This window comes from Carica papaya, chromosome 2 (genome assembly GCF_054855325.1).
Source record: "Carica papaya isolate Zhongbai chromosome 2, ASM5485532v1, whole genome shotgun sequence".
NCBI lineage: Eukaryota > Viridiplantae > Streptophyta > Magnoliopsida > Brassicales > Caricaceae > Carica > Carica papaya.
Window position 1 is genome coordinate 22,561,020 of NC_142310.1, and position 25,162 is coordinate 22,586,181.

Here is a 25,162-nt window from a genome sequence, read left to right on the forward strand (position 1 = left end):
ATAGGACCAATTTTCCAATTGGTGGAGTTATTCGTGCAACCATAAAACTTGAACTAATCCACTCTGATGTATGTGGGCCTGAGTGTTACTTCCTTAAGATGTAATAAATATTTTATTTTGTTTATACATGATTTTATAAGGATACTTGGTTTACTTTCTCTCAAGCAAGGGGCATGTGCTTTCTATGTTTAAAAAGTTTAAATCATATATAGAAAAGCAAAGTGGATGTGAAATAACAAACCTAAGGTCTGATAATGGCGGTAAATATATTTCATATGAGTTTAGGAAGTTTTGTGATGATTGTGGTATATTGCAGCAATTTACTGTTGCTTATTCACTTAAGTAGAATGAAGTCTCAGAAAGAAAGAATATGATATTAATAGAGAAGTTCAGATGCTTGATGTCAGAGAAGGAGTTGACTAAAAACTTTTGGGCTGAAGTTGCATATACTTCAGTTTATCTGCTTAATAGACTTCCTACCATATCAGTTAAAGAAAAAACTTCAATTGAAGCATGGAGTGGTTCAAAGCCTTCAGCAAAGCATTTGAGAATCTTTGGCTCAATTTGCTATACACTTGTTCTTTCTATGAAGAGGACCAAGTTGGATGATAGAGCTCAAATTGGTATATTTTTAGGATATGTAGGACAAGCCAAACATTATAAAATTTATGATGTACATTCTGGTAAAGTATATGTTAATAGGGATGTAAGATTTGATGAACAAGTTTGTTGGGATTAGAAGAAGAAATAAGTTAAAACAAAGGAAATTGAGAAAGACTCAGTTGCTTTCGAGTCTACATCAGGTCCATGTAATTCAGTTTGATATGAACAAAGTGATCATGATGTTGATTCAAATCCTATTACTAATACTCCTAGCAAAAAAATAGAGTCACTTACTGAAATTTATGAAAGATGTAACTTAGCAGTTATAGAACTATCTAACTTTGATGAAGCCTCAAAGTATCTTGAATGAGAAACAACCATGCAAGAGCAGTTTGACACAATTTGCAAGATTGAAATATGGGAGCTCACACCAAGACCTTTGAACAAGAATATGATAGGGGTAACATGGGTTTACAAAACTAAGTTTAATGTTAATGGATCAGTCCTCAAGCATAAAGCTAGACTTGTGGTGAAGGGATATGCTTAGCTTACAGGAGCTGATTTTGGGAATACTTTTGCACCAATTGCAAGACATGAAACAATAAGCTTACTTGTAGCTCTTGCAGTAAAGAAAAGTTAGAAAATGTTTCATTTAGATGTGAAGTTAGCTTTTTTTAAATGGAGTCTTGAAAGAAGAGATTTATGTGGAGCAACCACAAGGTTTTCAGGTTTCTAAAGATGGTGAATATGTGTATAAGCTAAAGAAGGCCTTATATGGGCTTAAGCAAGCTCCTAGAACTTGGTACACTAGAATTGATTCACATTTTATCAGCATGAGTTTTAAGATGAGCAAAACTGAAGTAACTCTTTATGTGAAAGGCATTGATGACAACAATCAGCTTGTTGTGTCAATATATGTTGATAATTTGCTAGTGACAGAATAATGGCAGAATTTGAGATGTCGGATCTTGAGGAAATGACTTATTTTCTTAATATGAAAGTCAAACAACTTAATGATGGAATTTTTCTTTCTCAAAGAAAGTATGTATGGGATGTCTTAAAGAGCTTTAAAATGGAGAATTACAAGTCAACTATCATACCACTTTTTGCAAGTAAATAACTTTCAAAATTTGATGAAGCTGAGAAAGTAAATGCAAGTCCTTACAAAATTTTAATTGGAAAACTTCTTTATTTGACTGCTATCAGCCAGATTTGATGTTCTCAGCTAATTATTTATCAAGATTTATGAATTCACCTGATCAAAAGCACCTTAGAGTAGCAAAAAAGGTGTTGAAGTATTTAAAAGGAAATGCTAGTTATGGTAATTAGTATTCTATAGAAGAAAGTGGTGGATTGCAAGAGTATTCTGATAATGACTAGGTACAAAATTCAGATGATTGCAAGAGTACTTTAGGATTTGTTTTTTCATTTGTTTAGGGTGTTTTTGCTTGGAATTCAAAAAAGTAGGACGTGGTAATTCAGTCCACTGCTAAGGTTGAATAAATAGCAGCAGCTACAGCAACAAACCAAGTTATATGGTTCAAAAAAATTTTGAATGAACTTAATATGGTGCATGAGGATCCTATTATTATTTGTGTAGATAACAAGTCTGTCATTGTAATTGCAAATAACTCGGTTCACCATGAAAGGATAAAACATATTAATGTGAAGTATCATTTTCTTCATGAAGCTGAGAAGGATGGTGAATTTCACTTAGTGCATTGCAATTTAAATGATCAAGTTACTAATGACCAAAGCTTTACCTAAGTGTAAATTTGAAGATTTGAGAGTTAAACTTAGTTTGTTCAATAGAAAATTCAAGGAGAAGTGTTGAAGATTGAGTTTTTCATAGAACAAGGATTTGACTTTTTTGTCATTTCAGCTCCAGACTTTATGTTTACTATTTTTTTCTAGTATTGACAGCTTTAGATAATAACTGTCAAATAAGAGTAAAGCTCCATGTTTTTTGTTCAGTTCCATACTTTACTGCTTAAATTATGATATGTATCAGAGTTGGTAGGATTAGTTGAAATCTGTAAACTTTTTCTTCCACTTTGTGTGTATATATGTATGAAATTAATGAAAAGTGTATGTCATTGAACACTTTTCCAGCAGTAGAAAACTTTTATTTTTTATGCAATTTTTCCCTCTTCACTTTCTACCACATTCTTCTATTTTCTCATAAATTTAATTAACTCATATCTTAACACATTCATTACGAACTTGGTTTTTGCCAAATTTATCTTAAAGCCTTGAGGCGACCTTAAAACAAAGTGATACACACTTACATAAAGCAAGGCCTTGTTGTTTGGTTCATGGAAAAATGGGAGACATTCACCATCCCAAAAACACAATTGTAAATCTTGTGCAACCCCATTTTTCTAGTTTCTAATAGTAATTCATTATCATCACCACAATAAATAGTATAGGAAAAAGAGGATTTCTTTGCCTTAAATATCTCAATGTTTTAAAGAACAGGGAAGATCTACAATTAACCATGACAGTATAGATTATGATTATAATTCACATCCCTTTTTAGGACCACCACTTCTCTCTGAGTGTCATTTTATTTAGTATGTAAAATAGAAAATTCAAATTCATATGAGCAATAGCTTTCTCCATATACAACTTACATAAGATACCTCTTTCTCTCTCTTTTTTTAAATATTATCAACCAACTCGTTCGCTGATAAAATCGCATCTAAGATCTACATTTCTCCCATGTAAAGGCATGTTACCAGTCCTATAACACCTTACTAACCGCTATAACCATCCTCCTAGCGAGGACTATAGTTATTATCTTGTGAGAACCACTCACCAAATCGAGTAGCTGAAATCTTTAATATCTAAACACCTTCCACTAATGGGATTAAGATTAGGAAAGTTGAATTGAAGATCTTCATAAAGGAACTTGCACTGTGAAATCTTTAAAAAATGTTATTAATCATTTTTAATAGTCCCTCAATTATGTTGGAAAAAACTCATATCAAAACTGGGACTTGGTGTTTTATCCCTGCAACAGTTTCTAATATCTTCATAAATCTCCTCCTCTGAGAATTCCTACGCAAATAAAAATCTTTATTGATTTCTCAAATAGTTAAAATTTAGCTCCTCTATAGTGGACCTCCTTAAGAAGTCTTCTGAATACAAGCCGTCCTCCCTTTTACCTCCAACTCCTCTCTATAATTCACTTCTCTATGATGACTTGCGAAATTGTGAAAGAATTTCCTACTTATGTCCCATTTCCTCATCCATCGCGATCTAGAGTCTTCTTTCAACTCAATTTCTTCTATAATTAGTCTTTTAACCAACTCAAGCCGAATGCCATCTCTTTTCTCCATATCCTTCCTCTCTAAACCCTGCCGCCCTTCAATATTTTCAACCCTCTCCAACTCAGAAAATAAATTGCTAATCCAAATGACATGCCAGAGAGGTGAGGTAAATAGAATGTTAAAAATTTTTCTGTGTTGAAACTATTTGTAGCAATTCGGTTTGTGAGCTCGGTGTCTGGATTGTGTATTGAATGGTTTACAAGTAAGAAAAATAGCAAAAGAAGAAAGCAAAACAATAAGAGTAAGACAGAAAGGTGCCACTTATGAATTCAATTGCCATCTTACAATGACTAGGGCTTTTCCAAAATATTTTGAATTCAATTTCACAAAGCCACTTATGAAAATGATTATTTTTCTTCTCTTTGTTTCTTTTTTTTAAAAAAAAAAAAAAAAAAAAAATCTCAAAATTAAAAGTAGTATAATTATTATCAAAGTTAAAACCTATATAAAAGTTTCTAATCAACAGTTTACACAAGCTTGATAATTCTACAATAAATTTATGTCACATTTTTTTTTATTTATTATTTTTATTATTATGATCTTCATGTTTATCTAATACCCTTCGCATCTCTCCTTTAAAGTTTTCACCTTCATCTCTATTTCTCTCAATCTATCCAGTCTTCTATTCTCTTACAATATTTTCCCTCCATTTCTCCATGTTGTTGCCTAATTGTGGTTCAGAGTAATGACTAAAGAAAAATGTCTACTTTTTCAGCAAAAACAATTTTAAGGGAAATACCACATGAATGAATTTTAATTAGATAAAGACAATTTACGGTTGCATATATTTTCTATTGGCATATGGGAATTTTGGTGTCTTGTAAATAATTAGTCTGGTGTCTGTCTGTTTTATTACTACCGCCTTTTAGTTGAAAAATGAGATCTTTTTCCCCAAGGGAGAGAGAGGGGAAGCAAAATGACAATGATACATGTGAGTGTTGTCAGGTTTCTTTTAACAAATTAATTTCATGTGAATCCAACTTAATAAATCCAATAAACGATTGATCATTCCTAGTCTTGCCAGTTTCGAAATGAATCCAACAGCTAAGGTAGGGTTTACCCCATCCAAGATACATTTAATTCAGCCTCAAGAGTAACATTACAGAGACCATGAAAAATAAAAAAATTTGCCTCATAACTCACGCACCAAATTTTTATATTATACATCTCTGAAAAAGAAAACATGAAGGGCACCTAATCTACAAGTTTTGCATCTTTGGGTATTCTGTTAATCACTAAATAAGTTGATAATTAGTATGGCTAGCGCCACTTGATACTGGTCTGCTTCGACATTTTGCTTTGCAGCTGTGCGGATTGCAAACCTCCCCAGTCACCCAGTTGGTGTTAGCAAATGTATAAACATTGCCCACTAACTAAATTCACCCGTGAACCACAGATGAAAAATGCCAGTTTCCTTATAATTTGTGCATTTCCAGGTCAATGTCAATCTACCACAAAATTGGGAGCGACAGCTAAAATCCTTTCATCTCTTCTGCCTTCTGCTGCTGCTTCCCTTCCATCATCTACCACTATCAGATGCCCTTCCCTCCGCACCAGACTCTGCATTACATTTAGTCAAATAGTTGCTACCACCATCCAGTCAAAATTATGGCATTCCAGTCTGCTGTTAGAACTTAAGATGCACGTGATCTCACCTCTATAATAGCTCTGAGTTTCTTAATTTCAAGTTTTACTTCCTCCTGGGAACTGTACTTCTGTTTCTCATTCTGCTGATCCACGTACCATTGAATTAGTTCCTTCTGCCTCAATCCAACAAGGCCAGTCCCTGCAAATGTCAGAAAAGAAAAAAAAAAAAAAAAAAACACAAATCAAGCAAACACAATAAAGATGAGACTCCAGCAAATGCTTGTGATCAGTATCTAGTTGGATTATGCTTTGTGGTTTACTGACATCCATGGCCTGTGCATTACGCATCTAGGGTTCTATGATCTCTGTTGATTGATCTATAACACATAAAATTCTTTTTTGGAAACCCATTGAAGCCTATTACAGTTGTGAATATGTAATTAGTACACAAGATTCATCCATTTATTTCTTTCAGTTATCACTTCAATCATAAGCAAGAAAGGCAAAGAGTTCATATAGTTTACCATCATCTTTTACAGTTTCTTCATGCTGTCTAAGGCGCATGACAAGGGCTTGAGTGACCCTCTGAAAATATTCTTCACTTATAACAAGCTTAGAAGCTGCTCCACCTTCTGCACAAATCACAGTTCAATTTGTTCCCATATTAAGAAATTTCCAAAAAAAAAATGATAAGTGGAGTCAAACAGGATTTATAGTTGCACCTGCATTCCTAGGAACAGACTCAGCCGCATTCCCATTTCCTTCATCAGCACCTTCAGTATTGTCACGGTTATCTTCTTGAAACTCAGAGAGATCAATCTCACTGGACTCAACACTGCATGGGGAAACAGAAAGCATACTCAACATTAAGCCCTATTTTCACATGGAAAAACAGAGAGAGAGAGAAAGAGAGAACTCTAATCTTGCCTGATTATAGATGTCTTCAACAGCTTCGCTGATAATCGAACATGACGTGGCTGTACCTGTAGAAAGTTACCTTTCCAATGTAAGATATGCATAAAATTGATGTGCACTGTCAGATTGCCAACACAAAAAAGCACCTGAGCTTCCAGATAGCTCCTAGCAATGGCCTCAGACAGCCTAATCAACGCCTCTAGCTGCCTAACTGTCATGCGATAAGCAACCCTAGTTCCCGGAGTTGTATCACCTCTTCGGAGAGCTACATAAGAGTCAACCAATAGTTTCCTTGCCTCTGAGTTTAACTACATTAAGATATCTACATTAAAAGGAGGAAAATACCATATAACAAAAAATGTATTTCAAGGTTACACCATATTCTGGTTTTAGAGAAAATGAGCCTGGGACCTTTGGTTTCAAAGTTTTTGCATATGCAATGTAACGTTTAAGTTGCGCAGTACTAAAAGCAGGAGCTAGTGCCTCTTCACGCTTCTGATGAACTCTTACAATGTGGTGAGCTATGTGGTAGTCAGTTTGATCATCTGGGTCATCAATCATTACATATACTAGATCAAACCTCGAAAGAATGGCAGGAGGCAGGGCAACATTATACTGGAGAAAATACATCAGAGACATTAGTCCACAAAAGAAATTCTCAGAGTGTAGCACTAGAGAAAATATGGAGTGCACGTGCAATGTTTATATAGTATCTGGTAAAAAGAAGAAATCTAACCTTGAGGGGCTTAGACTTGTCATAGCGTCCCCCAGTTGGGTTTGCTGCTGCCAGAATTGATGTTCGAGCATTCAGAGTTGCTTGTATTCCTGCTTTTGTGATGCTTATCGTCTGTTGCTCCATGGCTTCATGAATTGCAACCTTCACAACCATGTACATCAATTATCAACAGATAAATTTTGTAACATGACGATTCATGTGAACCTACGATGAAAATCACCTGATCTTTGACGTCCATCTTGTCAAATTCATCAATACAACAGATACCATTATCGGCAAGCATTAAAGCACCAGCCTGGATATAAATCAAACTTCATTATCAGATGACTATAAGCACACACTTACATTCCAAAGTTAGACCAGCGAAAGATGCAGGAAATTCTTTGCCTTCTTTTAGCTTCTACATTTTTGTTCATCTTAACCTCTGACTCATAGATGCTAACCTAAATAAATTACATTTCTGAACCTTGAAATTCCGATGATGTCTCTATTTGTGTACGGTCATCCACTTAATACACAGCAACTAAGATGTCTAAAAGTACATAGAAGTATTTTGGGCAAAGTATCCAAACAAAACAGCTTGTCATTTCCTTTTGATAGCATAGACCTCTTTCTCGGGCGTTTGACTTATTGTATCTACTTCCCCAATTCTTGTTTGTCACAGAATGATTTATCACCAACTTTTCTTATAAACCACAGTTCTTTATGCATTTGAACATGGTTTCAATTTTTTTAACTCTAGATATCTTTCTCTTTATTCTCTTTCAGCTTGAAGCTCGAGGTATATTTCTGATTCTCAGTTGAGAATTTACCTCAAGCTGCAGTAATTAAATATTCAAATCCATCCTGGATCTGATGATTTACTGTGAATGTTTTAAGCTATTCACATTATCTTTGGCAGGAAGATTAATGAAAGTAAATTTAACAATGGTTGTATAGGGAATAAATTATTCGGCTTTCTATAAGAATTCCTACCATGGATGAAAGACTATCAATGCCAACTGTCAATCAGCATGCAGCATTGTTGGCCCTGTAAGCTAGTGAATTGGTGTCTTACACCAAAGTCAAGAAATCTTTTCAATGAATGCATGGACAGAATATATCGAAGCTTACCTCGATACAGAACTCTCCAGTTTCTGGTTCTTTGGACACAGTTGCAGTTAACCCTGCAGCAGAGGAGGATTTACCAGAAGTGTAGACAGATCTGGGAACTATACCAGATGTATACCTACAGAAATAAATGCCAGCACTGGTGAGTCCCGCCAGCTAAACGTATAGGAAAAAATACAAAGACAAGTTTGAGTGAGAATAACATACTTGAGGAATTGAGACTTCGCACAGCTGGGATCTCCAACTATACAAACATTAATGTCCCCTCTCAGGTTGATGCCTTCATGAGTAAACTTATGGACACCACCCAAGAGCATAAGCAGGATTGCACGCTTGATGTCTTGGTGACCAAAAACAGTTGGACAAATGCTATCAACAACCTTATTAAAGAAATCAGGTGTGTTCCTCATTTGCTGAATTTCATCTAGTTCTTCTGCCTGCCAATTTAGAACAGTTAATAACTTTTGGCATCTGTAGAATGCTCCCCAGCTATCTTATTAGACAGTTAATAAAAGCAGATACAGTTAAAACTGCGTATCTGAAGCCAAATTAGACCTAAGAGCAAATGTTGATTTGGATCACTGACAAAAAAAATTCCATCCAAAAGGGATATAACTATGAGGCATGCTAAAATGAAATAAAAATACAGCCAATGAAAAAGACCTAACTACAAATAAATAATTCTTGGAGGAGATTTTATTCTATTTTCTTAATGTGGGTGAATATGTACTGATGAACCATCTATAATGCATCCCAGTTATTGGATTTGTCTTCTGCTGCTTGCCAAAATATACAAGTTTCAGCTTACCAAATTTACCAGTTTGATTGTTAGGTGCTTGATGGGAACTAAGTTCATATGTAAGAGGATGATGAGGAAAAGATTCATCAATAAGTTAAAGTAAATCCATTCACAAAAAATGGAGAGATTTAACAACCATCAAGCTAATTATGAATGACCATGACAGTTGATGAACATAGTCATGTATCATAGCATAAGATCAACAACATAAGATCTAACAAATTCATTTGCATTTTCTAAATTGTTAATTAGTTTTAGTCTCTACAGTTTTTAGCCCAAATTTTTGCCTGAAACATCTCAAAGGGAAGAAAGATCCTATTGTGCGTGGAAACATATAAAAAAATTTAGGACATGAAATGATGTGCAATATTTATTGATCGTGATCTAACTTGTTAAATCGAGTGAAGGATCATTTCCAAAAGTAGCAGACAACAGTGCACCATTACTAACCGTGAACTGCTGATCATCTTCTTCAGCATCCTTCTTTCTATTCCTTATGTCAGTATCCCTCCTACCATCAGAAACCTATCAAAGAAACTATAAATTTAGCCAATCCATCAAATATCCATCATAAGTTCTGATTTAGTTAATGGTAACAGTCACTTGCTCATTAACCTGCACTGAGTTGGCTATAAAGGCTAGGCGATATGAAAGATCCCTCACTCCTAATGCTCGAAGGCCTCGTACACCCTCTTGTCCAACAGCTGAATTCTTCCACTGAGGAGCTTCTCGACGACATTCTGCTCTCTCCCCTGGGGAGGCCAGTGCCAATATGTCTGGTATCACGACAACAGTACCAGTGAAAATGACCCTGCAATCACATTCAAACTGTTATAAGGATATAAGTTCATGCAATAGAGGGGAAAAACATAAAAATATCTAGATTACTCAATGAAGGAATGTTAAGAAATATTACGTATCTCCAGCTCTGGCCTGTTCAACAATCTCATGACGGAGTATAACATCTAGTGACCTTGGTAAGGAGCCTGCTGGTATCTCTTTAGAAGTCTCCTGCATTCTCACCCTTTGCCAGTCTGCAAATTTACTCTCTTGTCGAAGTAATGCCCATCTTGTTCTGTTAAAACATGTGGCACTCACACATATTGTAGGCTGTATCACAGTGATCACAACAGAAATAACTATCAATAAAAGAGTAAAAATTATACATCCTAATATTGCAGCACGTCTAAATAAAACCTACATAAATAAATAAACAAATATGCTTGTTTGACCTCTGTGTATTTGAATTGCTGTTCAACATTCTTTATAACACTGCCACATTCTAAACACTTGAAAGTTCCTTGGAGAAGTTCTGGTCGGACCTCACTTGTGCGTGTGACGACCCCTGTAACTGATACTAGTTTCCCAATTTCTGCTGTAGTTAATTCCCTCAACCTAAGGAATACATGGAATCAGTGAGAAATGATAATTTTTCAGCCACTGAAATCAGTTCAATAGAACCATACAGGGAAAGTAATGAGCAAACAATAATGTAACATGAGTTTCCTAAAGTTCAATCAAAGTGCAAATAGCAACATCCGGAGCAGCTCATAAGTAATGCTCTCAGAAGAAAAAGATTATTGAGCTCACTGACACTAATTATGAAATCAAGCGAGCAAAAAAGAAGGTGCCATATGCCCTGCTAAACAACGTCAAAATTAGCACAATTCACAAACATACAAAAAAAGTCAGGCCACCATTTCAGCATCAATCACGATGTAAAGTTAGATCTTAAATTTGTAGGAAAATTTCCTGAAAATTACCGCTTGGAGAAAGGGATGTTGTAGAAGGCGACGTTAATATCCTTGTTGGGGTTATCATCCGCGATAAAGGTGGGTTTCAGTTCCATGACGAATCTTTTGCAGGCGTTTTTCAAATACGGCTCAAACCTTGACATTTACAAGAAAATTAGAAAAATCGAAACCAACCAAATCCACGAACAATAGAGGTCAAAAAAAAAAAACAGAGATTTAGGGTTTTAGAAAAATGAAAGTTAAAAATTAGAAAAAGGAACCTTAGGTACTCATCGGCGATGGCCTTCTGGAGAATATCATTGAAGAGCATTGCGTGAGAAAAATCGATGAACATGGTCGATGATTCATTGGCTCTCATTGCTTCTATCTCCGCCTCGTAGTACGATTCAGGCATGTTTGGATCTAACCTAAAACTGAATCATTTTATATAATTAAAGGGAAGAAACAATTAGATAATGATTTAACGAATCGGACCGAGTTACGAGACTAATTCATTGTTTGACAAGAAAAAAGGAACGGGGACAAAGAGGAGAAACCTCTTTAGGAACTCGAGGAAAATGTTCTCTACTCGAACTGCCTTCTCATCCATGAAGAATCCTCCAAATGCTTCCATTTTCTCCACCTTTAACCAAAACTATGGTTTCTATCCTTCTTATCTTTGTTTTGATTGCAGAAAAGAGGCGTTGCAGCAACTACGCAGACTCTCTTACCACTTCGGAGCTTCCATTTCTGGCGGGAAAATGGAGGTGTTTCCCGCCAAAGCAAACGTCTTATTCTGTTGGGCTCAGTGGGCCGACTCCATTCTTGTCAAACCCCCGGACTTTGGTTGGGCTCATCGGGTATGAAACAAACCGAAGCACCGTGGTCTATTTTTTTCTAAATTAAATTATATTAAATTAAACTTTGCATTTTCATAAATTGTACAAAGTACGGTTAATAATTTTTATTAATTTTAACTGTAATCGTTTTTTTAAATTAGTTTTTTTCTATTTCTTCTTCCTTTCTCTCTTGGCTCGTCCTAGCTCCACTTTTCTTTATAAAACACTAAACAAGAAAAAAAAAATATATATATATATATATATATGTACATGTAGCAAGAAAGGTAAGAAAAAGTTTCATCCTTAATAATATCATTTACATATAATATTGTAAAAAGATTGCAATTTTTATCCACACAAGTTGAATATATGATTATCAAGAGTATTTACATCGAATGTTATATCATTCGTTACAAAATTAACAATTTATATTCGAGTTTTATTTTCAGCATATTTGACAAGAAATAAATGAGTAAGTTGTCGAACATATCATTCTAAAAATTCACACTACAAAAATCTCCTCCCAAGAGCTTAGTTCTCTTTCTTTATTTTCTCTAGTGGTTGCTCGCACCATAAAACCATCTTTACCTTTTCTTATTTTCTATTTATTTTTTTTCTTTTTTTAGTTATGTTTTAGATAAGTAGGCAATGATGATATATCAATAATCCATTACCTTAATAGTTAGTATATTTATCTATTCTTATAAGGATGAGTATTCGTGTCAGACTTTTTGTTATATGTACCCTCGTTAATATGAGTTGATACAAAAATATATATAAAAAGTTTATCTTAATTTGTAACATTTTTCTTTCAAGATGCATATTCTCCATCAAAGAAAAAGGAGAAATCATAAGAGGAGACTTTGTTGTTACTCATTTAAGGGAGAAAATAAGAACGAGCAATAAATAATACACCGATAATTAATTAAAGGAAGATATTCGGATAAAAGAACAAATTGTTTTAATTTCAACCAAACAGGTACTTTTCTAAGTAAACCGATTCACATCAAAGTGGATAGATTAATTTACTAATTAAAAAATCAAATTGAAACTGATAATTGTCTTATCTTTTGTTGTATTTCTAGTTTAAAAAAATCTATTTCAATTAATACTGATTTTTTTGGTCCCTTGGTGTGTGATCAGATGGCTAAAGTATTTAGAAATTCTTTATATTATTATTTGATTAACAATTTTCCTTGTATTTATAAGTCGTAACTAAAAGCGTTTTTCCCTTAAGACTAAATACTAGTCTAATAAGTATAATACTTCAATTATCTACTTTTGAGTAATTGAGTGCATGTTATATTATCTAGGTAATCTTAAAATCCAATTAATAAGATTAATTGATGTTATGATCAACATGATTGAAGAGTTTTACTAAAGAGCTATGTCAACTAAGGATCTAAATTAACTAGTTAAAATATTTAATCAAATTACACTGAATTTAGGATGAAATAATTAAGGGTTATTTATTTTCATGAGCTTATTAATTAGTCGTACTTAAAGTGTCTAAATGGATCCTATTTAAGCTCAAATAACTAAAGAGTTTTAATTATTGGACCAAAATAATATAGTTTGAACTAAATTAAAATTGTTAAGGGAAGGCCTCAAATGAGTAAAGATATTTTAGTAATTTGATATTGTTAAAGGGGCCTGGATATAGAGAGAATGTTTCAATTATTTTGCTCACTTATATAGATAGTTAATTATGATTTATATCAAATTTCAAATCACAATATTTATTTTAAATAATTAGTGCAAAAGTAGATAAATGAAGTATTATACTTATTAGACTAGTATATAGTCTTAAGGGAAAAACACTTTTAGTTACAACTTATAAATAGTCATGAGTGCGTAAATCGATTTTTATGGACTTCCAAAACTAATTGATACAGTAGTCTATTACTAACTTCTACTATAATCCAAACTCTTTTCTTAATGCTTATAAAAAGACCATAGATTCTTATTTACTAGCATAGTTAGTATTATGTATAATTCATTAGAAAGTTTTAGAAAAGAATTTTTCAAAGTAAGCTAGCGTGTAAAGTTCAAAAAATTTTATTTTAGATATTTTCTCAAGAAAATAAAATAAAATAATGATTTATTTTAGTGAAAGTTTCAGTTAAAAAAGAAAAAATTTTCTCCCTGAAGTTTTTCCTTAATTGATGAGCTAGGAGGAAGAAATGTTAAAGGAAGACATTCTCTTGTTCAAGGGATTTTCTCTCAAACTTGTTTTGGTTTAAAGCATGTCTAGGAAAGCATGATAAAAAATTAGTTTGATATGAATATGTCTTATTCAAAGATTAAAGCCTATCATAAGTTTAATATGATTACATGATAATCCATCTAATGAAGTGGTAATAAAATGAAAATTTTTTAAATTGGAACCTACCACTAAAAACTTACTTTTGGCCCCTCTGATAATTTTGAGTGCTAAAGAGCTTCATGAGGTCGAACTTCAAAAGACTATTTAAAAAATCATGATGTAAAAGGTTTAATAAGACATATTATTTTAGTTGACGTACCTATGTCCACTTGTTTTACTTTCTACATCTCATTTTGCACCAGTTTTGACTCCTCTTATAACTAACATGGAGGTTAATAAGCTTAATAATGATTTGAGTCACGACCTCTCTTACAATTGATGTAGTGGTTAATATGCTTGATGACGATTTGAGTTACGATATTGATGTATAAGGAGACATTTATATTAACTTTTAGATAGATTATTAATCGATTTAATTATAACTCTTATTTGAAGTGTATAAATTATCCAAAAAGTTATCAATCACTTAAGCTATTTATATATATATATATATATTTAATTTTAATTAGAAAATTAATAATTAATTTATTAAAAAGTGTAATTCTTAAATCTAGTAATAAAATTAGAAAACAAAATACCCGTAATAAATTTTGTTGTTAATATTTTAAAATGTTCAAACATTTATTTAATGATAAGTATATCAATTGACACCTTTTATTGGTAAATTTTTTTCTGAAATAATTTATCAAAAAATTTGTCCAACAAATTATCAATTATTAGCGACAGAATTAACACTAAAAAATTTATCGATAATCTACAACTTACCAATGAAATTTACCTACTAATTAATTTTGTTCATAACTAATGATGATTTTACCGGTGAAAAAAGACCATCACTAATATGGTTAGCCAACTAACAAGTTAGATGAAAAAAAAAATGTGTTACTCATAAACGATAGGTTTTTTGATAAAATGTTATTGCCTTTGCTAGAAAATTGATCTCTATGTCTATCGGTAAGAATTATCAATACCATTTTGTTGATAATTTAGAATTCATTAATGATTGTATCATAATCAATAATTTTGTGTCTACATAATTTCTCTTAGATTCCGTAACACCTAAATTATTTTTAATGTATGAATCTTAATGAGAATATAATCATGTTTAAGGCACAAGCAATTTTGTCCACTTAATGATGTCTAAACTTTCTATCGTTTTGAATCTAATTACGAACATGATACTTGCCCCGCAAGATGTAAAAAATTGATAAAGTATATAAAATTCAGTAACAATTTAATAATAAATGAACAAAAAGAGAGGAGAGGCTTAAAATAAATTTGCTGAATTTATATATTTCATTTAGTTATTGGATAAGGAAGTCATGCATAAATAAAATTACATACATTGTGTTCCGTTAACACGATAAAGACAATAACTGAGTATATATTAATATAGTGAAGTAAGAAAATTAATTAAGGGATAAGAAGTTTTTAGTAACTGTTGATTCGAATAGAAATTTAGAGTATAAAAATAAATTAATAAAAAAAAAAAAAAGAAAATAAAATAAGTGAAATATCATTTGATGGGAAGAAAGGAGGTGGGATGTGGCAATGGCAGTTTATAGGGGGAGGGAGACACATTTGTTTTGTTTTGTGAGTGGATGGTGACGGCAAAACAGTGGGCGTTTTTCTTCTTTTGGGGTCATTTATAAAATATAATTTTTGAAGAAGAATTATTTTATTAAATATTTAGACGTGTTAAAAAAATGCAGAAAGTGATAGGAATTTTGGGACAAAATTATATTGTAATAATGAAGTGAAAAGTAAGTTGAGGAGAGGAGAATGAGCAGTCAAAGTAGGGGGTTTCGGTAGTTTAATATAAATCCCAATAACCTACTAACGCCGTTCGTCTTGTTTTGCATTCATTTCCACCACCCACCTTTTTATCACTCTCCCTCTATATTTTACCCATTTCCCACTTGATTAATCACCCCAAAAAAAATTTATTTATTAATTGGGCTAATTTGGTACACGACATACATAATCATCATTTGATTTCCCAAATCCAACCTGGCTTAGCTACCTGCATCTTCACTTGAACCGACCCCACATACTCAAACCTTAAATCTCATCAAAACTTAATCCTCACCCTTTAAAAACGTGTATACATGGAAGTACTTAATTACCAAATCTGAAAAAGCTATTCACCAAACAGATTCGTCTCTTCACTCCTCACATCAATACACTTCTTCTTCTTCTTTTTCTGAAAGTGCAACCCCCCAAATTCCCAAAACCCATCTGTACCAGATTTCTCCGCCGACCACCATGAGTACTGACTCCCAATTCAATCAACTACAAGACCAGAAATCAAACACCAACAAGGCCTACCTGCCTCTCTTGATCATCAACTACATTTTTCTCTTCGTGGGTTCTGTCTCTTCCAGTCTCCTCTCCAAGTATTATTTCAATCACAGAGGTTCTAGCAGATGGGTGTCCACATGGGTCCAATCCGTCGGTTTCCCTCTCCTCCTCCCTCCCATCTTTCTCCCTTACTACCTCTTTAAATGCACTCAGCGTAAACCCTTTACCCGTTTCACTCCCAATATCTTAATCCTCTCCATCCTCGTCGGTCTCATGCTTGGTCTCAATAATCTTCTCTTCTCCTGGGGCAACTCTTATCTCCCAATGTCAACCTCCTCTCTCCTCTTATCCACCCAGTTGATATTCAATCTCATCCTCTCCGTCATCATCGTCAGACAAAAGATCACCTTTTCCAATCTCAATTGCGTCATTCTCCTCACCTTTAGCTCCGTCCTTCTAGCCCTCGGCTCCAGCAACGACAAGCCGGAGGGCCTAACCAAGACCAAGTACTTCATTGGCTTCTTCTCCACCATCGGCGCAGGCTTGCTCTTCGCCTTGTACCTGCCGGTGATGGAGGCGATATACAGGAAGGTGTACTGCTACGCCATGGTGATGGAAATGCAGCTGGTGATGGAGGTAGCCGCGACGGCGCTAGCCACGGCGGGAATGATCTGGGACGGGGGGTTCCGGGAAATGAAGAGAGAAAGCGAGGAGGTGTTCGACAAGGGAGCAAGGATGTACTGGATAGCGGTGTGGGGGAACGTGGTAACATGGCAGCTGTGCTTCATGGGAACGGCGGGGATGGTGTTCTTGACGAGCTCGCTAACCGGAGGGATTTGCATGACGGCGCTGCTGGGGATGAATGTTTTGGGAGGGGTTTTGGTGTACGGGGACGAATTTGGCGGCGTGAAGGTGGTGTCCACTCTGCTCTGTATGTGGGGATTTTGTTCGTATGTGTATGGTATGTATGTGAAAATGCGGCGAGAAGCAGATCATGGTGACCACAATCATGATAATCATGTTGGTAGGATGGAGATGGGCCAGATTGCGACGGCGCCTCATGCTGTTTGATACATCATCATCATCATCATCTCCTTTTTTCATCCTATGGTCATGGTTGATTATGATTATCATCATAAACTACATGTGGGTTTCCAAAATCCCATTTTCAAGATACAGTAGTATGTTGATGTAGTTAAACATATATTCAGTGTTGATGTGAGATAAAAAAAAAAAAAAATTATTTAAGGTTTTGTAAAAGTCTGGAGGGTTTAAATCGAATAAAGAATATGTTGATTATGTATGTGTATCCGTATCCATACATCCATCCTCATGTAGTTGACTTGACCTTTCAAAGGTTTCACCCCCGGAGTCTTCTATTTTTTTCTCATTTGATTTTGATTCAAAATATCAAAAAATAAAATTAACCAAATAATTTACACCTTTAATCATAAGTATTAACACTAAAAAAATAAACAAGTCTTTTTTCTCAATTAAATCACAATGATTATTAACAACTCATTTAGTTTTTGAAATCATTATGTAATGGATAAAAATAACGAATAAAATCACGATATACATGTTTACTAAATTTTTAAATAACTAAATTATAATTTTATTAGAATTGTAATTACAACACACATTTTAATCAATATTCATGTTTTCAAATTCTTGAATCATGATTATAGTTTTTAAACCCCTTCAACTTACAATTTGAAAAAAATAAATAAATGTTTTCCAAAGCCTTATGGTCTTTAGACCCCTTTAATAAATGTTCCCATTTTACTCCACCCCTTTTTCTTTTTTTTTTTTCTAAAAATCACCCGTTCACTTTTTATTTTTCTAAATTTATTTCTAACACATATAGAACCATATTTTATAATCATATCTTTAGTTTTTTTTATCTGAAACCTATTATCTTCTCTAATGAAAATAATTCTACATTCTCATAAAAAAATAAAAAAAATATTATTGATAATCTGATAAAGTTTGTCTCCAATTGTATGAACATGTAGACTATTTGGGTAATTGTAAATGCTTAAAATATTTCTACTTTCATTCTCTCGTCTTACATAATGGTTAAGAGCTTTCTAGATTTGTTAAGCTAAATGAAGTATTCTTCTTTTAGGTTTTTTTGTTTTGTTTTTTTTTTTTCGTATGTGTTATATAATCTACTTTTCCTAACTAATTGTAGATATAAGTAATCATTTGTCATATTATTATTAAGAGATAATAGTTGAACTCAATAAAATATATTTTATGTTTTGATGTCTGTGATGACCTTAACCTCCCAATTCCTTAAACCTCTTTAATAATATTTATAGTATTTATAAAACTAAAATAGATTTTTGGTTTCATTACATATCTTTTATGAATAATTCAAAGTTATATGGAATTTGGAATACATAATAAGTGTTAAAAGAATAAGTTATTTTTCATGAGTTCTCGATGATACTTAGGAATAATGGTTGGGGATAAGGATTTCAAATGTACTTTGTTGAGTAACCATCTGCTTTCTTTGGACGATCATGAACTTGAAGTACATAAGATTTGAGATAATTTGAGGAAGAAATGCGAATCTTTTGAATTTCGAGATCAAGGCTATTGGGTTAGTATGCAAAAAAAAAAAAAAAATTAAGTGCTTAACTTTCACTTATATAAATTCTGAAGAACTTTTTGTTCATTTTACTTCATTTATCTTCTTGAGAAAATTATACTTTATGGTTAGTAATGTGCATTAACCAACCCTTTTTAGTATTATGAGTGAAAGTATTGAGGGCTTCATCCCTCCTTTAAGATGGTCATTTTGAGTTTAAGGTGTCAATTTCTGTTGGTACAAATAAAGAACTTTTGAGATCTTTATCCATTTTTTAAATGGACATTTTGAGTTTAGGGAGTCAGCTTCTGTTGACATAAATAAGTGCCTAAAGGCATATGTATATATGCTTCAAGTAATATAATATATTGAAAAATTCACTACAAAAAAATAACTAGAGAATGTATAAAAGGATAAAGTAGATATAGATAGTTATAGATCACATAATCAATCTCAAAGTGGTCCACTAACTTCAATACCTCTATTCAAAATTTCAAAATCTCACTACAATGTGAATTTTTTTTTTTATTTTTATAATTTATGTATCATTAAACTAAAATGTCTTTTTATAGTTTAAACACAAATACATAACTCTCTTTATCTTTTACCCACTAATTTTAGTATTACTATTTTTTCTTTTTATGATAGATTTTAGAACACAAAGTTTAAAAAAATAGTAAAACCAAAAATATTTGAGTAAATATATCAATTCAAAGTACATAGGTAGCTTTTTCACAATTTTCTATAGCTTTTTTCACAATTTTCTTTTAATTTGTAATTTTTTTTTCTTCTGCAAATGTCTAATGCCTCCTTATTATTTTGTGTATTTCATTTCTCTTACTCCATCTCATTCTTTTTAGTTAATACCTTGTTGTTTTCTCTTTTCTATTGGGTCATGAGGTGTAAAAAGATAAATAAGATTTTTAATTTGATGAATAAGAATTAGATATGGAGCTTTTGATTGTTAAAAAAAGGATCACATGTAGAAAGATACAAAATATTCATATATGTTAAAAAAATAATAAAGAAGAGAACTATAGTCATTTATACTTAATTATACTTTTACTTCACACAAATTTAGTTTAGTTTATTCTACTCCACTATGTTTACTGTGAAAAATAGGTTGGTCTTTTCTTTAATCTTGAAGATGTAAATGTGTAATTTGAGTTAAAGAATATAATTAAATTAGAAACTGACAATAAGATGTAAAATATGGATGAAGAAAACTAGTCGAGGACATTTAGCTGGATGCCATCTCTTGAATTAATTCAGACGCAATAATTAAGAAAGATGGATGGATGGAGCTAGGAATTAATCTTTAAGATTGGGATGGGGTAGTCATATTCATACATATACACATAACTTTATCCTAATGTCCATTTAGATCGTAAAGGTTAAGATACAATTCTATAGTTCGGAGATAGTACAATCCTTGGACTTCAAAATATTGCACTAAAATGTGATTTACAATTAGTTTTTAAATTTCTAATGTCTAGCCCCAATCCAATTCTGAAATTTGTGTTTGTCTTTTTAAGTTTTTAAACTTATAATAAGATCATTCATACTTTATCTAAAAAGACACTTTTCATGTATAAATATCAAACGGTTGTTCAAGAATCCTCTATTAGCTTATTTTCTCTACCTCAACAAAATAACTTTTAGTACTATTGATTAATAGAGTTTTATTTTTCCTAAAAAGTTCATTATAAAAATATCATAACAAATTATTCTTAATTATAATCAAATGCGGTAATATAATAGTAATCCTATTATAAATTTATTTTAATATCATTAAATTAAATAACTATTTTATCATAATCTTATTTCATCTACTAAATCACATTATACATGATATAACTATAAAGATTATTTTTTGTCAATCTATATTTTCATTCAAAATATTTTCTCATTATTTTATATTTTTAAAATGGCTAAAAAAAATAAAATTTTTAAATGAAGTGAAAAGAAAAGGCATATGTATGTATGTATAATATGCGGTAATAATCGTTGTTGAAAGCGGGGATGAGAAACAAAGGAGAGACTTTAAAATACCTTTTGGCATATTGTCAATTTATAATAAGAGTATTATATCATATAAATTAAATACCTTTGGCATTAATGCTCGTGTTTCAAATGTTTATTTTGAATTTTATTTTTAGTTTTTAATTATATAGAAAATTAGATTTAGAATTTTGTTTGAGATTTAAAATTTATTTACATAAATTTATAAACTAAAAAAAAAAATTACTTTTCACAAATAAAAATTGATTTTAACTTTACTAACAACCATAATTTTAAAATTTGAAAGTGTAATTTATCCTAATTGAACATATAAGATGCTATTAAAATTAGTATGCATTGATCTTTGATGTACATAATATAACAAACAAGCTTTAATTGAGTAGTATACAACAAAAAGAAAATCACATATAATATGTTTCAAAGTATATAACATTTTATTATTATTATAATCCGTAATATGTTTTAATTAATTTAGAAATATGTATTTCCAAGTTAGTGGATATTTTTAGCAAAAGAAAGTGATGTTAATGTTGTCTGTGTAATCTAAGGATTAGTGGTATTAATTATAATGTCACTCAATTAAGAGCTGACCATTTCTTAAGGAATACAAGGGTTGACCAATGTGAACCACGGGAGTAGCATTGAGCCTACAATATCCATATGATGAACCCACCATGGATACATACATATATGATTAGATATATTACACCTTAAGTTTTGTATTATCTGGATATACACAGACATTGGAGAGTAAGATAGAACTATATAACATTTAATAATATTAAAATTATATAAAACTTACAAGTAATGGCACACGAGATGCTTGAAATTGTTATAAAAATATATGTCAACAAGTACTAAAAGGGTATTTTATGTTATTTACGTAGATAAATTTTTTTATTTTTAAAAAATGAACAGCTTATATATTTGGATAAAACATTGACTAAGAAAAATAAGTGATTATTTTTAAGAAATTAATATATATTATTTTCTAAATTATATCATTTTGTGTATATATTATTAAACTTTAAGAAGATAACAAGAAATAATTAATTAAATTAGGTATAGAGTGAAAACAATGATATAAATGTTACGATTATAATGTTTATTTTTTTTTTACTTTAAGAAAGTACTTGTTTATAGCAAACTTTTGTAAAGTACTTTAATAAATTAATAAATATATTGTTTTCATGTTATCAAATATAAAAAATTGAAGTATATAGGTTAAAACTATTATAAAAGTACTTAAAAAACTATTATAAAATAAAATAAACAATTTCAAAGATACCCTATATGTATATATATATATATATATCTTTGGTGTATGATATATTAGAATGTTTGCTTTCTTTTTGGTGGATCAAAATATTTACTTCTTGATTCTTTTATATGTGTTTGAATAGTAAAAATATAGTACATAATCTTATATGAAATTATTATTATTATAAGTATATAAGGATATCATTGTTTGTTTTCATTTCATTAATTTCTTAATTGGGTTACTTGTAAAATAAATATTAATATGTATATGAGTAAATTATATTAATTTTATTTTAACTAACATTAAATAGGTGAAATCTGAGAATATAAAAAAACAAATTAATGAAATGAAACTGATTATTTGTTATAATTATACTCTTACCAATGTTCTTTTTTTTTTTTTTTTTTTGTCTTTCCAATTATAGGATGTTGAATTAATACCCAGTTAGGTTCGCGTACAAGTCACAATGAATATTGCATTTTAACATGTTCCACTACAAAAGATGTCCAATATTTATAGCAAATTTGTTTTTATATATATATATAATGATAATGATAATCATAATTATAATTATAATAATTGAAGCATTGTAATGATGATTAAATGATTTGATTGTTTGGATAGAACCAATCCAGTAATGTTTTTAAGGGCATCAAAATTGGGATTAATGTGATCGTGATTTCACTCATCACTACACACATACATTTTGTTTGTATCATTAATATATTTCCATATACAATTAATCTTTTAATTAAAGAAATTAACAACCGCGTCTGCGTGTGACTTGTAAAACCAACCAATATGATTTTAAAGAAAAATAAGAATTATATATGTATGTAAATGTTATTAATGTAATTAGCATGAAAGAGATTTGTGGTTGGGTGTAATTAACAGCGGTGTCGTATATCGTATTAATTATTAAATTATATAAACGCCGGCCACCCAGTGAAAACAATTGGGTCAAATATTTATTTATATATATTTGAATACATACTATCAAAGTGCTGTGATTAAATCTCAGAGGATTGACCCAACTGAGTTGCCAATAGGGACACTGATTAGTGTGTGGTTAATTAATATAATTTTCCGGCATATAATCCAATCTAAAGATTTTAATTTTGTCTATATATACACATGAAATGAAAGCACACATCCAATCTGTCGTTTCTGGATTCAGCCTCTCCTAGATACACACACACACACGCACACATATATACACATAGATACAACTCTTCCAACTATATATATATATATGATTATTTATTTGGTGCAAGTGGTAGGTGATTACAGGACTCACTAATGAAAAAAAAGAAAAAAAAAAAATCTGTAAAATAAAAATATTTCTTAATAATTTTTTTTTTAATTTTATAATAGAACAAATAGATTTAAAATTAAGTTGTTAAGCTATTTATCTAATATGATAGACTGATTTATAATTACTTAAAATGAAGTAATTAAATTTAATAATAAATAAAAACATAAATAGTGGGGAGGAGGACGAGATCTTTACAAAAAAAAAAAAAAAAAAAAGCAAAAGAATTTTATTATTATTATTATAAAAAAGTGTTCTTCTTTTTCTTTAGTTAAAATTAATAATAATATAGAATTATAATGATTGCTTGTAATTAATTAAGCGGTGAGTGGATGAACATTTAATTAATTTTCTTACAGAAGAAGACATGAATTACGTGTTAATGTTTAAATTGTATTATTAATTAAGTACTGAGTCAAGCATACACGTCATAGTATAGTAATTAGTATTAGTTAAATTAATTTTAATTGGCAGACCCAATAGTTTAAAATTAATTAAATTTTGGTTCAAAAATTTGATTATGAATGTTTGTATCTTTGATCTAATCCATACATACAACTATGATCCTACTGGACAATAAAAGTTGGTTTCTTTTTTTTTTTTTTATTTTTTTTATTTTTTTTATAGAGCTTTCTTCCATTTTTTTTTATTGAATAATAATAATAATATATGTATTTGAGTGCATTTAACTTTTTAATCCCAACCTTTGCTTCCTTCTTGCATTTACTGAAGTTAAGTTAATATATAAACTACTTAAAAGTACCAAAACCCAATCATAATTAAAAGCAAACAAAGCAAAACCTTTCTTGATTTTGCCATATTAATTAATCCATCGACCAGTTAATTTCTTCTTTATGATCTCACACTACTTTTAATAAAAATACATTTTGCCTTTCCTTTTGCTTAACCCATCACGCATTTGCTTGGACATTAGAGGAAAAAAAATTCTCTAATAATAATGTCTTCAATAATAGACATTTCTACTTCCTTTCAAAATTATAGATGAATTTTTTTTAAAAAAATTTTATAAAAAATATTGATGATTTCAACTTTGATCCTCTAAAGTCTAATATCCCGGGGCATGTGATTTTATTTTATTTTATTTTATAGCATTTTGGGTACTTTTTTTTTTATCGTCATAAGGTTTATTCTCCTTCCAAGTCATTATATGTTTAGGAGGATGTTTAAGTGATGAGATGAGAAACCAAGGGTGTGTACAACTGTTATAAAAAGGTTCAAGGTCCCTTTACCATTATATGAACATGAATTAGGCGAGTTACCAACTCGGAAATAGTATGTAATTATTAAAAATGAAGAAAACTTATTGTATTAAAGAAAAGATAAACCAAGATATTAAAGAGGAAAGTAAATCAAAATGCTAAAGAAGAAGTAAATTAGGATGTTAGAGAGTAAATAATCAAGGTGTTAGAGATAAAATAATTGAGATTAAAGGGTAAAATTGTTCATTTCTTAATTAATTATATTTAATTGTTTATTTTTTTTCGTCTTATAAAACCTATATATGTAAGGATATAATATTCAATAGAATATATAACAATAAAAAAATAATTCATAACGTGGTATTAGAACTTTAGGTTAAGAAATAACTAAACTCTCTCACAGATCCTGCTCGACCTTCATTGCTAGAACAAAAAAATTCTAAAGATCCCAACCCTTGTGGTTAGCCACC

General features: G+C 31.0%; 2 protein-coding genes across 2 annotated transcripts; one reads left to right on the forward strand and one right to left on the reverse strand.

The window, feature by feature from the left end:
- Positions 1–4,967: 4,967 nt before the first annotated feature.
- Positions 4,968–11,576, reverse strand: MCM6 (minichromosome maintenance (MCM2/3/5) family protein). The gene is made up of 18 exons (XM_022045837.2): positions 11,373–11,576; positions 11,097–11,249; positions 10,846–10,971; positions 10,315–10,477; positions 9,999–10,192; positions 9,698–9,893; positions 9,533–9,607; positions 8,491–8,720; positions 8,287–8,401; positions 7,394–7,468; positions 7,174–7,314; positions 6,849–7,052; positions 6,584–6,745; positions 6,450–6,505; positions 6,245–6,357; positions 6,047–6,154; positions 5,591–5,721; positions 4,968–5,495 (listed from the first exon to the last, which is right to left on the reverse strand). Exons 1-18 carry the CDS (start codon positions 11,447–11,449, stop codon positions 5,379–5,381), a joined length of 2,436 nt encoding a protein of 811 aa, XP_021901529.1. The 5' UTR covers positions 11,450–11,576; the 3' UTR covers positions 4,968–5,378.
- Positions 11,577–15,992: 4,416 nt separating this feature from the next.
- On the forward strand, positions 15,993–17,580 carry PUP4 (purine permease 4). Its single transcript, XM_022045961.2, has one exon. The coding sequence runs from the start codon at positions 16,246–16,248 to the stop codon at positions 17,350–17,352; it is 1,107 nt and encodes a 368-aa protein (XP_021901653.1). The 5' UTR covers positions 15,993–16,245; the 3' UTR covers positions 17,353–17,580.
- Positions 17,581–25,162: the final 7,582 nt, after the last annotated feature.